This window comes from Gopherus flavomarginatus, chromosome 22 (genome assembly GCF_025201925.1).
Source record: "Gopherus flavomarginatus isolate rGopFla2 chromosome 22, rGopFla2.mat.asm, whole genome shotgun sequence".
Lineage (NCBI taxonomy): Eukaryota > Metazoa > Chordata > Testudines > Testudinidae > Gopherus > Gopherus flavomarginatus.
Window position 1 is genome coordinate 18,945,507 of NC_066638.1, and position 14,180 is coordinate 18,959,686.

A 14,180-nucleotide genomic window follows, 5' to 3' on the forward strand; every position below is an offset into this window, starting at 1 on the left:
GGAGAGAAGAGATGAGACTCAAAGGCTGATGTATAGTGCCTGAAACAGTTTTAAAAAACTATTTCAAGTTTTGGGGGGAAGGGGTGGCTTATGAAGATACCTAACACAAGCAAGTTTTTAGCATTAGTTTTGCATTTATTGACTTTTGTGTAATTCGCTGCACAAACTTAACATTGCAGTAATGTTTTGGGATTTAATATAACATGAGTTTGATTAATATTGTGGGTAGTGGTGCGTAAGCATGGTTCTATTAACACGTTCTGTACAGTAATATTGTCATTGTAAATAGAAACTATACACTATCTTATTTGAATTTATTAGAAAGTAATATGAGGCTTGATCAAGAACAGAATGAATAGTCTAAGTGGATACATATATACCATGCAGCTGCAGAAGTTGGCTTTGTTATATAGCTTGCATAAGGGAGTGTGTCACTTTAGTCTTGTCCCCTCCCAGTCACCACAGTTCTCTCAGTCCATTGCAGAATCTCTTGTCCATCTAATGAGAGTGATTTGGCTCAAGCCAGCAAATTTGTCCTGGTTCATTTTCAGAACAGTGCACAGGTTTTAGTTTAGAAGCTTTGGATATGTTGCTTGTCTGTCTTGGGTGTTTAGGAGATTTGTTCTGTGGTAGCTGACTAGATATCTTGAGGCTTTAACATTAGAAATGGTTTATTCTTGAACCATCTTCATATCATGTATTCCAGTACATATTGCATTGTTCCTGTCATGTTGCATATGTCTGTGTAGTTACCATTCCATTGCTGATACATGCATCATCAACTCTTCTTCCGTGTCTTATACGGCCCAGCACCATTTGAATCTGTGCTGATCTTATACAGTTGACCATCCTAATATATATCTCCTCCATTGGGTAGTTGGTTGCGACCTCAGCCATGAAAGCTGAGGTGAAAACATCTATTGGCTGGCTAATAGAGAAATTGAGACAAAATTTACAGTGAATTAGGCAAAGCCCGTTGGAGTTGTCTAAGATAGTAGCTGTGCGTCTTTTGAATGCACATCCTTGCAACCTGTGTATTGATTGTTGCATCAAGTCTTTTACGAATATGAGAAATTCAAGATGCAATCATGGCTTCGTTTGAAACTAGTAAAATTCCAAGTATCTTGTTATGCTACAATTGGCAGAATCTAAAACATTCCACCTGAAGTGTGTTTCACTTTCAGATTTGTACCACTATGGATTGAAATTGGTAATATGTCTTAGTATGGCACTTTCCCTGTTTGAGTTCTGAAGCATGGAGTTTGAAAGAAGTCATGACAGCAAGCCAGGAAACTATGTGAAAGTTGGCAAACGTGTATTGACATTGATATGTTAACATACCCTGCATAAAAATAATCATTTTAAGATTAGAGGAATGAGAGATGAAAATAGCAGTAGTTCTGATGTGGCTTATTGTTCACGAATTGAAGGGTGTTATGTAATACACCAGTACACTCCAGCTGCTATGGTAACCAGATACCTTACTGAGAATCAAAGTTAAGTTTAGATCTGATGTACATGAAGTACTTAAAAATGTAAATTCTTCCATGTACATGTTCCACAATGTTACAGGACTGTACTTATTGAAACTTAGATCAGCTGCATCCCAAAAGCATTAAATACAATTTTGATACAGGTCATTTGCAGCATGTATGCCAATTAGTTTAGATAAATCATGCATTGTCCTACAAACTAGTTATTTCTGGCTTAATGTAATATAGCTCCTGAATTTTTTCCAGCAGCATAATAAAATGGCTAATCAGGTGAATGGTAATGCGGTACAGTTAAAAGAAGAGGAAGAACCAATGGATACTTCCAGTGTAACTCACACAGAACACTACAAGACACTGATAGAGGCAGGCCTCCCACAGAAGGTGGCAGAGAGACTTGATGAAATATTTCAGACAGGTATAATATACATTTCTTGTTTCTGATTGGTTATGAAAGTGAGGGCATACCATTTTCAAATTTTATAGATTAAGGTTTAAAAATTCTCACTGTGTTTGATCTGTGAAGCTCTGAATGTATTGCTGCTTTCACTTCCCTGAAGGCAAATTGGGTTTGACACTGACTCTTTAATTATTGGAATCATCCTTAGTGTTGAATGATGCCCTAGTTGCTTCAGGAAACAGTGCATCAGTTTGTCTTAAACTTTCACAAGTAAAGATGTATGTTCCAGCATACTAAACTGCACATTTTTCTTAATCCAAATCAGTCATCACTTTGCTTTTACTTTTCTACTGTCAACTCCTTACAGTGACTCTTAAAACACTTAAGGACTGAGTAGATGGCTCAGTGGGGAAAGCAATTAGCTTGTCTTGCCTGGGACGACATTTGAACTCCAGTCTGCCTATGGATTTTATGTTCTGTCTAGTTCCAGCTGAACAGTTTAATCCATGTCAGTCATTACACTGAAGTTTTCACTCTAACTTCATTTTAACCCAAGTCCAGGAGTAAGCTATTCAGCAAATTGAATAATATGGTCTCTGGAAATCCTAGCGAGAAAGGGTCCCTTTGCAGGAAGAGGGGTTTTTTTGTTGTGTTTTTTTGGGGTGGGGAAATAATTTCTCCCCTTTATTTTGGTCTTACAAATGGAAACTTCCTCTTCCTCTTCAGAGTGTTCTTTGAACAGGCTTAGAGACATAAATGGAACTGCTTCATGCACTTACCTGAATACCTCAGTGACAAGATGCCAGTTTCTCCTTTTAAACAGTCTAAAAATTCAACAAACCAAGTGAAGGCAGTTCCATCTTCAGTATGTTGATATTCTGGCTCGTGTGGACGATCTCTTTTGGAAGTCAGTCCAGTGAGTTTCTGCCAGCTTTTATTTGCTTAGAGATGCATTTCTCTAAGTGTGGGTTATGATGATAGCCACATCATGGCTTGAGGGTAGATGTAAATGGCTGGGCAAGGGACTTGTGGGACTCTAGTCTAGAAGGTGTTGCTGTTACGTTGTGTTGTGAGGAGTTCTCAAGAGTATTTTAACCCAGTAATTGACTAGCTAGTGTGACTTCATTGCATGGGTAACTTTTGAAAACACATTTGTTCAAATTTCCTTAATACCAACTGAAGATGTTCTGCACTATGCAGGATTTTATCAGCTCTATTAGTTGCTTTTGATGCCACAGCCAAATTTGGGGATGTACTTTCGGATTTTTAATCTGCTCAGTCTTTTCACTTGTGAGTGATACAGGTGCCTTCCAATATGCAGGATCATTTCTGAAATGCAGTCTTCGTGCTCTGTTTGTTGTGTTTCTGAACACCAGTAGAGATTAAGGAGTGTGCAGTAATTTAAATTCTAGAATGCTCAAAAGTGTTGTGAGGAGTTCTGTATGTGGATTCCCACTGAAGTCTGTTAAATATCAGCAGGTTTCTTGGAAAATGTAATCTTTGTCTGTAATTGGCAACACTCCACAGCTTCCATAAAACCACTGATATTCAAAGAGAGGAAAAACTTCTAAATCTCAAAATAACATGCGCTTCAGAACTGGTCCGCTGTCTTTGGGTCTGTACCTGTAAAGCTAATAGTGTACTTGGGGTACGTAACAGGGCTCAAAATAATGTGTCTCTGGATTCTGGCTGCTAAAAACTGGGTGGGTCAAAATGTTTTTGTACTTTCCCAAGTGGAAAATCCACTGTAATTGCCACTCTTCCCACCTTCTTCAAGAAGTAAACAAATTGTTTCATCTCAATTGCTTTTTGAGCTGAGGTGGGAGGTGGCTGTAAGTGGCTCAGATCCTCAGTCAAGCAGCTACTTTTTGCATATTATGGGTAGGGTATAGGCAAGTGAGTAAGGTATAGGCCAGGGGTCTACAACCTCTGGCACGTGACTTGCTGGGGTAAGCAGCATGCCAGAAGTTGCTGACCCCTAGTATAGGCAATATTCCCCTGTCAGTGTATTTTGGAATGGCTCCATTCAATGAAAGGAAACTTAAAGCTTTGGGTTCCTAGATCTGTTGGAAATATGAGCCAGAGTTCATTATTTCAAACCCTGGTATGTAGCATTGCTTTATGCAGCAGACTAGATTCCCAAAGCTTCTGAAACTATTACTCTTGGTTTAATATTGCAGTTAATATACTTTAGTGCCTAGGTATATACATTTTTCATTTTTTTTTCATTCGTATACCCATGTCCTTTCATATACTTGTATAGGAGTATGTAGTTAATATTAAATAATGCATAATTCTATTTACTAATATGAAGTATAACCGTTGCTTGATTTAAAAGCATATAGCTTAGTTGTTAGCCATCTTGCTTTGTATAATTAAACAGAAATCTGTAACTTTTCTATCTTTAATTTTTTAGGGTTGGTAGCTTATGTCGATCTTGATGAGAGAGCAATTGATGCTCTTAGGGAATTTAATGAAGAAGGAGCCCTCTCTGTATTGCAGCAGTTTAAAGAAAGTGACCTGTCGCATGTACAGGTAAGGTGAGAGCGCCAGAAGTGTTGAGCAAATAAGTATAATCGTGTTTTGGCTCTTCTGACTTCCCATAAAGCAAATACTTGATGTTGCAGATTCTAATGTTTCAAACCCAAATTGGCAGTTTGGCATATATCTTTGGTATTGGTATTTTGAGTGCAAGGCAAAATCCTCTAATGTTGGAATGAGCGCTATACTGAGTGAATGTGTGACCTGTTAGTGCTTGCTGGAGCCTTATTATCTCTATCATTTTGTTCTGATGTATATAGCTGAGATGTTCTTAATGTAATAATCAGAATGCCAAAGGAATCCTTAACATGACACATTGCAAAAATCCAGTGGGTTTAAATGGCTTTTTATAATGTGCTTCAATTGAATTACTTTATAAATTGCGTCTACAGAACAAAAGTGCATTTTTATGTGGAGTTATGAAGACTTACAGGCAGAGAGAGAAACAAGGAAGCAAAGTACAAGAGTCAACAAAGGGACCGGATGAAGCAAAGATTAAGGTAATATATTTAGATACAGCTTACATTTTGTAATGGAGGAACAGGTATATTTGTGTCTAGAAAGAAATGGGGTAAATTTGAGTATGCTCTTAAATTCTCTTCAGTACACTGAAGTAGCATACAACACTGTTTGGCAGCTTTCCATGCTGACATTGCCAGCAAATGCACATAAGACAAATACTGAAGAGGCATGCTTCCCCTAGTAAACTAGCAGGTCTTTCAAATTAAATACTTGATATGAAACTTTGGTTACTGTAAGTACGTTTACTTTGAAGGACTAGACTGAGGCCTGCCTGAAGAGAACATGCCTGCGTGACTTTTTTCCATCAAATTCTGTGGTAATATAGATATTTCTGGACACTTTAAAATAAACAGCGCACATCTTAAGCAACTATTATGAATGGGGTCTATTTAAATCGTGGAAAAATCACATTTTTCACAGGTTGATCAGGGCGTAAAGAGCAAGTTTTGTGGATGTGTTCGTACAGTTGTGCGTTCCATACCACCTTTACTTCTGCACTACTGCTGATGGTGGCACTGCCTTCAGAGCTGGGCAGTGGGAGCATGGAAGCTGCTGGCAGAAGGAAGGGTGGCATGGATATACAGCTACACCTCTACCCTGATATAATGCTGTCCTCGGGAGCCAAAAAATCTTACCGCGTTATAGGTGAAACTGCATTATATCGAACTTTGTTTGATCTGCTGGAGTGCACAGCACTCCCCCACCCGAGCGCTGTTTTACTGCATTATAATCTGAATTTGTGTTATATCGGCGTAGAGGTGTGTGTGAACACAACTGTGAAATTTTGCTCTTTATGCCCTGACCAACTTGTGAAAAACGTGACAACAACCCTCTCCCCCCCCACCACATTTTTAAGTAGACCTATACTCGTAACTGTTGCATGTGAAGTTCCGGGAACTTGGGGGGGGGGGGGGGGAACCATCTAGAAGTATCTATATTACCACAGAATTTTGAGGAAAAGTGTCATACCAGGCATGATCCTATAGCATAGAGTAAAAGTAAAGGAAAAGACAAGATTTCGCGGTGGATGATGTGTTTTTTCACAGCCACGAATTTGATAGACCGCCTAGTTGATGCCCCCTCCCTCTTCTCCCCCCCCCAAAAAAAAAGAAGAAAAAGGGGGGGAATGTAGTGTGCTGTTCAGTGTATCATACAGAATGCAGCAAACACTAGAAATATGTTACATTGACATGGTGTCCCAGAAGCAACATGCATCTGTTTAAAACAGAAGTGTGTTTAGTCTTCCTTTTCTGAAAAGCAAGCTAAACAGTTTTTTTGTTGTAAACTTTTCTATACAATGTAACACTTCTGTGCCCACTGATAGTGACCTGCACAGCCTCCTGAGGAGGCCTATAGCTTGTTCTACAGTCCTGGCAAAGTGCAAATTAGGCAATGTCCTTCCTAATTAACCATCATTAAAACCATCTAATGTGACAACATTTTACAATTTTCAGGCTTTGCTAGAGAGGACTGGTTACACTCTGGATGTGACCACTGGACAGAGGAAATATGGGGGCCCTCCTCCAGACACTATCTACTCAGGCATTCAGCCTGGTATTGGAACAGAGGTTAGTGCAGAGGTCGGGAGCCTTTCTGAAGTGGTGTGCCGAGTCTTCACTTATTCACTCTAATTTAAGGTTTCGCGTGCCGGTAATACATTTTAACATTTTTATAAGGTGTCTCTCTCTAAGTTTGAACTATTGTTGTATGTAAAGTAAACAAGTTTTTTTTAATGTTTAAGAAGCTTCATTTAAAATTAAATTAAAATGCAATCTTATCAGTTTAGTTCAGTGATTCTTAATCTGGGGTGTGCGCACACCCTGGGGCAGGGCCAGTGCAAGGATATTTTGTGCCCTAGGCAAAACTTCCTCCTTGCTCATCAGTTCATTGATGGGCAAATCCCCAGCGAGTCTTTATAGACCCCAGGGGCCAGCCATGCCCAGGGGCTGCTCTCCAGACCAGGTTCCCCCCTCCCCACTCCCTGATCTCCCCTGAAGGGTGCACAGCCACCCCACGAGTCCTCCCAACCCAACCCAGGTGGCCCCCACCCCAAGTCCACTCACTGGCTTTGCCGGGCTTGGGCCGCTGCAGCAGCTTGGCACGGAGGAGCCTCCTTCCAGAGGCATCAGAGAGTCAGAGCATCCCGCTTGCGGCAGCAGTGAGCCGCAGCCATGGAGGAGCCAGCGCAGTGCAGGGGGCCAGCAGCCCTGCAAAGGTGGCAGCAGCACTGCTAGCAGGAAGCAGATGAGCCCTGCCCCTCCTGCTCAGGCTGCAGCCCGGTGCTGCCCCCCCCCCCTCTGGGGGGGGGGGGGCTTCTGCAGGCTGCAGTGGGTGTATGTGGGCGCCCCCTGGATTCCCCCTTTGCCTAGTGTTACCATATTTCAACCATCAAAAAGAGGGGAGAGCCCTGCCATAGCCCCCATCCATTCCCTCCCAATTGCCCCAGTCAGAATCCCCAACCCGCCCTCCCCCACTCCTTGTCTCGTGAGTGTCCCCTCTTGGAACCCCTGTCCCTAACTGCCCCTCGCCAGAACGCCACCCCTACCTAAGGCTCCTTGTTCCCTGACTGCCCCCTCCTGAGACCCTCCCACCTTAACTACCCCCCTAGAACCCTACCCCTACCTGTCTCCTGACTGTCCCAACCCTTATGAACACCCCTGCCCCCAGACAGACCCCCCGGGGGACTCCCACGCCCCATCCAACCACTCCCCGCCCTCTGACAGGCTCCCCAAAACTCCTGACACATCCAACCCTCCCCCTGCTCCCTGACTGCTCCCCGAGACTCCCCTTACCATGCCAGTCAGACGCTGCCTCCACATGGAGTGCTGAGGCGGGCGGAGGGGAGCTGTGGGAGGGACAGCAGCGGTGGCTCACACTTCCATGAGCCACAGAACCTGAGTGCTGTGAGGGGGGACACGGGGGGGCATGCCCTCCTGGGCTGCAGCCCGGTGGGGCCCCCCGGGGGGGGAGGGGCGCTCCTGAAGTGGATGCATGCTGGCGACTGGCCTCGTGCACCCCCCGGCTCCTCCCTCGCTGTGCTCAGGCTCTGCAGCTCCCAGGAGTTTGAGCTGCCACGGCCCCTCCCGCAGCAGGCTTATGGCCCTGTGCCCTGGCATCTCTCACTCCCAGGAGCTGCAGAACGAGCGTGGTGAGGGGTGAGCTAGGGGGGACGTGCCTGCTGCCAGTCTGGGGCCCTGGCCACCAGCCCCACTTCACTCAGCCGGCCGTGACCCCAGCTGGCAGCCACGTGCCAGGCAAAATCGGCTTGCGTGCCAAAGGTGGCATGTGTGCCGTAGGTTGCTGACCCCCGAGTTAGTGTATGCAGATTATTCCGCTGGGCCTTTTTTTTTTTTTTTTTTTGTTATGCTGTTACTAAGAAATTCAGGAAATTAGAATGACTAAAGTAAGTGATATAACAAGTAAAGGCATAGAGCAGGGGTTCTCAAACTGAGGGTTGGGCTCCATCAAGGGGTCACGAGGTTATTACCCGAGGAGTTGCGAGCTGTCAGTCTCCACCCCAAACCCCACTTTGCATCCAGCATTTATAATAGTGTTAAATATATAAAAAAAGTGTTTTTTAATTGTATAAGGGGGGGTTGCACTCAGAGGCTTGCTATGTAAAAGGGGTCACAGTACAAAAGTTTGAGAACTACTGGCATAGAGTCTTGCAGGTAAGGGCACACTACAGTATCAAACCGGCTTTCCTCAATTACGTTCTGCTTCTGCAGAAAATAACCACAGATAGCAGAAGAAGCAGAGATGGGGTATAGAGTAAAATTACTTGAAACAAGCTTTTAAAATAGGATAAGATGACCAAACTCAGATGACTTAAAGAGCCTAGCCAAACAGATCTGATTGAAAAGAAACCATTTGACCTTTACTTACATTTGCAAGCAACTGCATCATTTTTTGCATGTAGCCTCTAACAAAGCCAATTAGTGTCCCTCAATTTACAATCACATTGAAAAGTATGAGGTGTATACTAAATAAATGAGTATTTGTGGATGGGTTGCCTACATTTTGTGGATCATTCACATACACTTTGTTTCAGTTACACAAGCATCCTGAAAACTTTCAGAGAACTCTCAGAACTTCAGTTCTGTCAGTGAAGTTACTGAAGAGACAGATTTAATTGTTAATTGAAGTACTTTTTGTTCAAATAGTCTTGAATTTACTGTAAACATATTGGCATCAATAGCTGTCCCACAGCATCTTAATAGAATCTTCTTGTAAATTGCTGTAGGGAACCCACTAGTGTTAACTGTTTACCAGCTAGCTGAAACATTAGTTTTAAGGTGGTTATTTTCACTTGCAGCAAAATTTCAAATTTATTGCAGAACAACTGGATTTGGACAAGTGACAGTGGACTCAACTAATCAATGTTTATTTACCTACTTCAGTCATTTTGGTTAATATTAAAAGGAAATGACAATCACAATTTTTTTTAATTTTTTTAAAAATACAATTTTTTTTTATAAACCTGTCTGAGCCCTAACTTCACGCTGAAGTTATATATCCCGATATAACGCTGTCCTTGGGAACCAAAAAAATCTTACCACGTTATTTCAAACTTGTTGTAGTCTGCCGCAGTGCTGAACCATCCCCCCCTCCCACCGAGTGCTGCTTTACCGTGTTATATCTGAATTCGTGTTGTAGCAGGTCGCGTTATATCAGGGTAGAGGTGTAATTCAACAAAGGAAAACTGAATGAAGTTGGATATTTGTGATTGGAGTGGCTTTGGGTTTTTATTCAGGTCATTTGTGGTTGCTGTTACCTCATCCCCTTCACAAACGTGTATAAGTTAACTGAATTTTATATCCAAATCGCACTCTGGCTAAGAGTTTGTATGCCAAATTGTAGCCTAGATTGACGTTGTTTGCCTAAATTGAAGACCCTGTGCAATGTGGATGTACAGCTGAAACTGCCATACTACTCCTGTAGCTATTTACAGAAATAGAATTTATGTATCCATTTTATGACACACAATTTCAAATTGTATGTTGGTATGTATATCAGGAGTCTATTACTATCCTTTACATTGTGACGCTATTAATGTTACGTAAGTGGTGGTCTGGCTTCTCACTTCCTCTTTTTAGCTCCTCCACTCTAGCCATATACAACTGCTGGTACTGCAGACTTCTTTTCTACCTAGTGTAGAAGAATGATTGTGAGTAATACAGTGAATGGGAACCCTTGTGAATCTACATTGTATAGTTGAGAGGGTTTAAGAACAGACAACCTGGTGAGCACTAATTTAATCTTGTATAAACGTGCAGAGAAACTCTTCAGTCTCCTTCTCCTGAGGTGGATTTTAAGTTAGGCGTTAACACAGCTTACCTGTATACTAAATGCATGAGATGGCAGTGTGAAACAAAAGTCAAGAAACGCTAAAGTTAAGATTGAACTCGCAGTCTTGTGCATATGCAAAAGAACACAACTTGGGTCTTAAATTCCATCTAATCAGGCCTTAATGATTTGTGTATAGAAATAGTTATATTCATAATAATAAATGGCCTAGAAATGGAAAAAGGCAGGAGATTATTTTGAAGGCTGGGTCTTTCATCTGTTTTCAGTGTGGTCTTATTTATAGGTATTATAGGGCTGCTAAAACTTATACTGAGATTGAGGTCCTGTTGTGCTAGGCATTGTACACTCACTCAGTTTAAACAGGCAAGGCAAAGCATGGGAGGGGAAATTGGAAGCACAAAGGTGAATGAGTTCATTGTGTGGTGCTGCTGATGTGATTACATGACATAGTATGAATGACAAATATCTATTGATCCTTCAGGACAATATAAAGTAGTGTTAAATAGCTGTATTATGACTCCTACCTGAAGGCACTCCCTTTGAGTCTTGGGGGGAAGGGGGGGACTCCATCCTTGTTCATGAAGCCACTAGGGAGACAATGTCATGCTAGTGTAATCCGCTCTTTATACTGCTGTTTACCTCTTCTGATACCTTGTGTATGTTGGGACCTGGGTGAAAATCAACTTGCTGAGGCTTCTTTACAATAAGGAGATAATGCTGATTTGCAGGAGGAATTATTTTGAAGACTTCGCAAAATCTCTAACAGGCCCTACATAGAAGGCATTTTCTTACCTTACAGTCTCATTAGTCTGGAGATCTTGTTAGATTTGTTTTTTAGACCCCCAGATTGCTTCATTTGTCCAGAAATACCCTTTTTGTCAATGGATGGTGATAATTGCATCCCCTTTCCTCCCACAATCCCCTTTTCTCAGTCAACCTATAGTTTTGTTACCTTTTAGTCTTGACTGTTGGGATGGGCTATACATCAGGCCAAATGAGAGCTCGTCAGGAGCTCCACCTTCTGAATTGGGTAGACTGGCAAGAACATTTTGAACTTGATTGCTTCTAGAGATTCAAGACCAATATCGATTATGAACTTTACACTGAATGAAATTCTAAAGGCTTAGCTGACAGCCACACTTCCGGCTGTAGGGGAGTGTGGTATATCTACTTCTATTGGGAAGTTGATCTTAAAGCAGCCTGTGACACCATTTGGCAGACTGGCGTGCTGTATAAGAAGTCAGGAATTCTTCATAGTTTGTCATGGCAGCTAGCTAAGGCTGTGAGGTAGATTTTTTTTTTTTTTTTTTTTTTTTTTTAAGTGGCTCTAACTGGTGATTCTAGAAGAACAGACTTCAAGGCACAGTGCTAGCACCAATTTTATTTAATATAGTCACCAGTGACCTACTGAATACATCAAGGCAGTTCATGTACACCAGTATTTGTTAGCCCACAAGGGCAAGGGACTGTGATTTCAAAAAATTGAAGAGAACCTGAACAGGAGATGGCTGAAATGGAGACTGAAATCAAGAATATTACTTAATTTGCCAACAAGTTTTCACTTTAATATATTAATACTCTTATGGGCTTTCTTCTGCATCTTAAAATATGACTACTTAGAGAACTTGTAATTGCTAGTTCTAAAACATTGGATGCTTGATATCTAAGCCTGTGATTGCAAAGTCCGACATTGTTTGCACAAGGGGCAACTAAAGACGTACATCAACCTTAACTCTTGTATTTCCTAACTTCTTAGTACTTATTATGAAGCCTTTTGCTTAGGATTTTTTGAGTTTAATTTCCTAGGTATATCTAAAGGAAAAGTGCCTAGTTGTGTAGCAAACACCTGTCAGTTACAAATCCACTTGTGTAAAATAGTTTTAGGCTAAGTACACAGGTAATACTTCACATTGTACTATTTGGATTGAGGATGTAACATCCACCATCACCCTGCTGTGCTGATTGTGCAAACTCACACTGTGTACAACTAGCACCACATCAGTGTGCACCTAACAAGCTGGCAGGTTCTGTTGACAAAGCCGCCTTCGTAGCTAATCAAACTTGCCCTGCTTCTGAAGCTAGTAGGAGATGGAGCTTAGTTGCTTAATTAACTACTGCACGCACACACATACTTCATACGTAAGTGCTCAGCTTGTGGCTTAATGGAATCATCTACTGAATGTGCTAAGTTCCACACTTTCAGACTCGCATGAAATTTAAGCCAAACTTCATTAAACTTGGCAAAGCACTTACTGCTCCTCAGGGCCTATTTACAAGTTCAGTTTGACATTACATAGCTCAGATGTTTGTGTTATCCCTGAGGTGGGAAAAGTGGCAGCTGCTTTGTGGTGAGAAAAATGCTTTTTATGCTCTCAATTCCAAAACGTAGGAATTCTGCTCAAACTTTTTAAAAAAATCATGTTTTGGCAGAGGCTGTGTGTTTTGAAAATAGAGATTGTAGTGGAAACTTTTCTTAAATATACTCATCTGCTATTAAGTGACTGCTGTATCTCTCTTCCAAATGGGAAGAACTCTTAAAACTTAAATCTGGATTTTTAAAGATACATGTGAAAACTACTGTTCTACCTGTTAAGTATCTCGGATAAACTGTGTGATATGAATATTTGGCATGTTTAACTTTTTCTTCTGAGTTACCAAACCCCATGTTTTGTTTGTGTGCCATTCAGTGCATGATAATCTTAAATTGTGTTGGAACCCAACTTCAAGTATTGTTTGTGGGTCAGAATTAGGGTACTTGGTATCATGTCCAGCTCTGTTTGGATGGAAATTCAAATTAAAAATGGACAAACAGTTTTATTTCATGTAAAATATCTTAAGTGCACTGAATAACTTTTTAACACCTAATTTCCATTCATACATTGGATGCAAAAAACAAGCATTCCTGCTTTTTTGGCTCCAGGGTTTCTTAACTTTGAATGAACTAGTTAATTAAATAAACTGAAATGGGAAAAAAATATTCTCCCTGCACCTTCAGAATAGGCCACTGCTGTCACAAAGTTTTTTAGCACTTCAGTAAACCCTGGTTCCTAGTGCTTAGCAAGTGACTTCCACCAGTTCGTTGGGTCAACTGTCTGTCTTTTAAAAGTTGGCTGCGAACATGTACAGCTTAATATTTTATATTTCATTTAAATTATTTTAATATATTACATTGAGTTTAGGCTGTAGACCCCTGCAGTTCCTGGTGGTGGCAGAGGGACCCTGAAGCTGCTCAGCAGCTGGACTGGGGCTGGGGGTTGCGGGGGAGAGATGGCGAGGAAAGTGTGTCCACCATTTTGTCAGGCATGGTTTTTAGTAAAAGTTAGGGACTTCTGTGACTTTTTGTTTATTGCATATGATCTGTCCCTAACTTTTTTTTACTAAAAATATCTGAATCATGTATCTTCAGGAACTTGAGCCTGTACAGAAAGCTGTAAGTGGAGACTTCTTTCCAGACCAGAAGATTAAGGTGAGGGATAAAATGCCCGTGGTGATCCTGGGAGATGCTGCTTAGCCCTTAATACTATGGCTCAGGAAACCTGGATAGCAGAAAGGGTCTATTCAACAATAGGCTGAGTAGGGGTAGGATGACCATGGAATGTGCATTTGGCAGATTAAAAGTGCACTGGTGATGCCTTTATGGGAGGTTAGACCTCAGTGAGGATAATGTTGCCATGGTCATAGCTGCATGTTGTATGTTGCACAGTATTTGAGAAGGTAAGCATGAAAAGTTTGCTCAGGGTGAACTGCTGAGGCAGACCCCCTGGCTGCTGATTTTGATCAGCCATATACCAGGGCCATTGGAGGGGCACAGTGGGGGGCAATTTGAGTCAAGGAGGCTTTGAGGCAACACTTTGAAAATGAGAACCAATAATGTAAATTTTCCCACCTTTTTCCACAGCAGGGGTCGTTGTAGCAGATAT

At 41.6% G+C, this 14,180-nt stretch overlaps 2 protein-coding genes across 3 annotated transcripts in view; one reads left to right on the top strand and one right to left on the bottom strand.

Annotated features, from left to right (window-relative positions):
- PTAFR (platelet activating factor receptor) overlaps window positions 1-14,180 on the bottom strand; it is a 566,600-nt gene that overhangs the window by 162,757 nt on the left and 389,663 nt on the right. The window lies entirely within an intron of this gene.
- HNRNPR (heterogeneous nuclear ribonucleoprotein R) overlaps window positions 1-14,180 on the top strand; it is a 62,132-nt gene that overhangs the window by 10,242 nt on the left and 37,710 nt on the right. Inside the window, exons 2-5 of one of the 2 annotated variants that reach the window (XM_050932320.1) lie at window positions 1,740-1,908; window positions 4,307-4,425; window positions 4,824-4,931; window positions 6,408-6,521. In XM_050932320.1, coding sequence (XP_050788277.1) covers window positions 1,740-1,908; window positions 4,307-4,425; window positions 4,824-4,931; window positions 6,408-6,521 — 510 coding nt within the window. The remainder of the gene's footprint in view (window positions 1-1,739; window positions 1,909-4,306; window positions 4,426-4,823; window positions 4,932-6,407; window positions 6,522-14,180) is intronic. The other variant, XM_050932321.1, reaches the window with a different exon arrangement.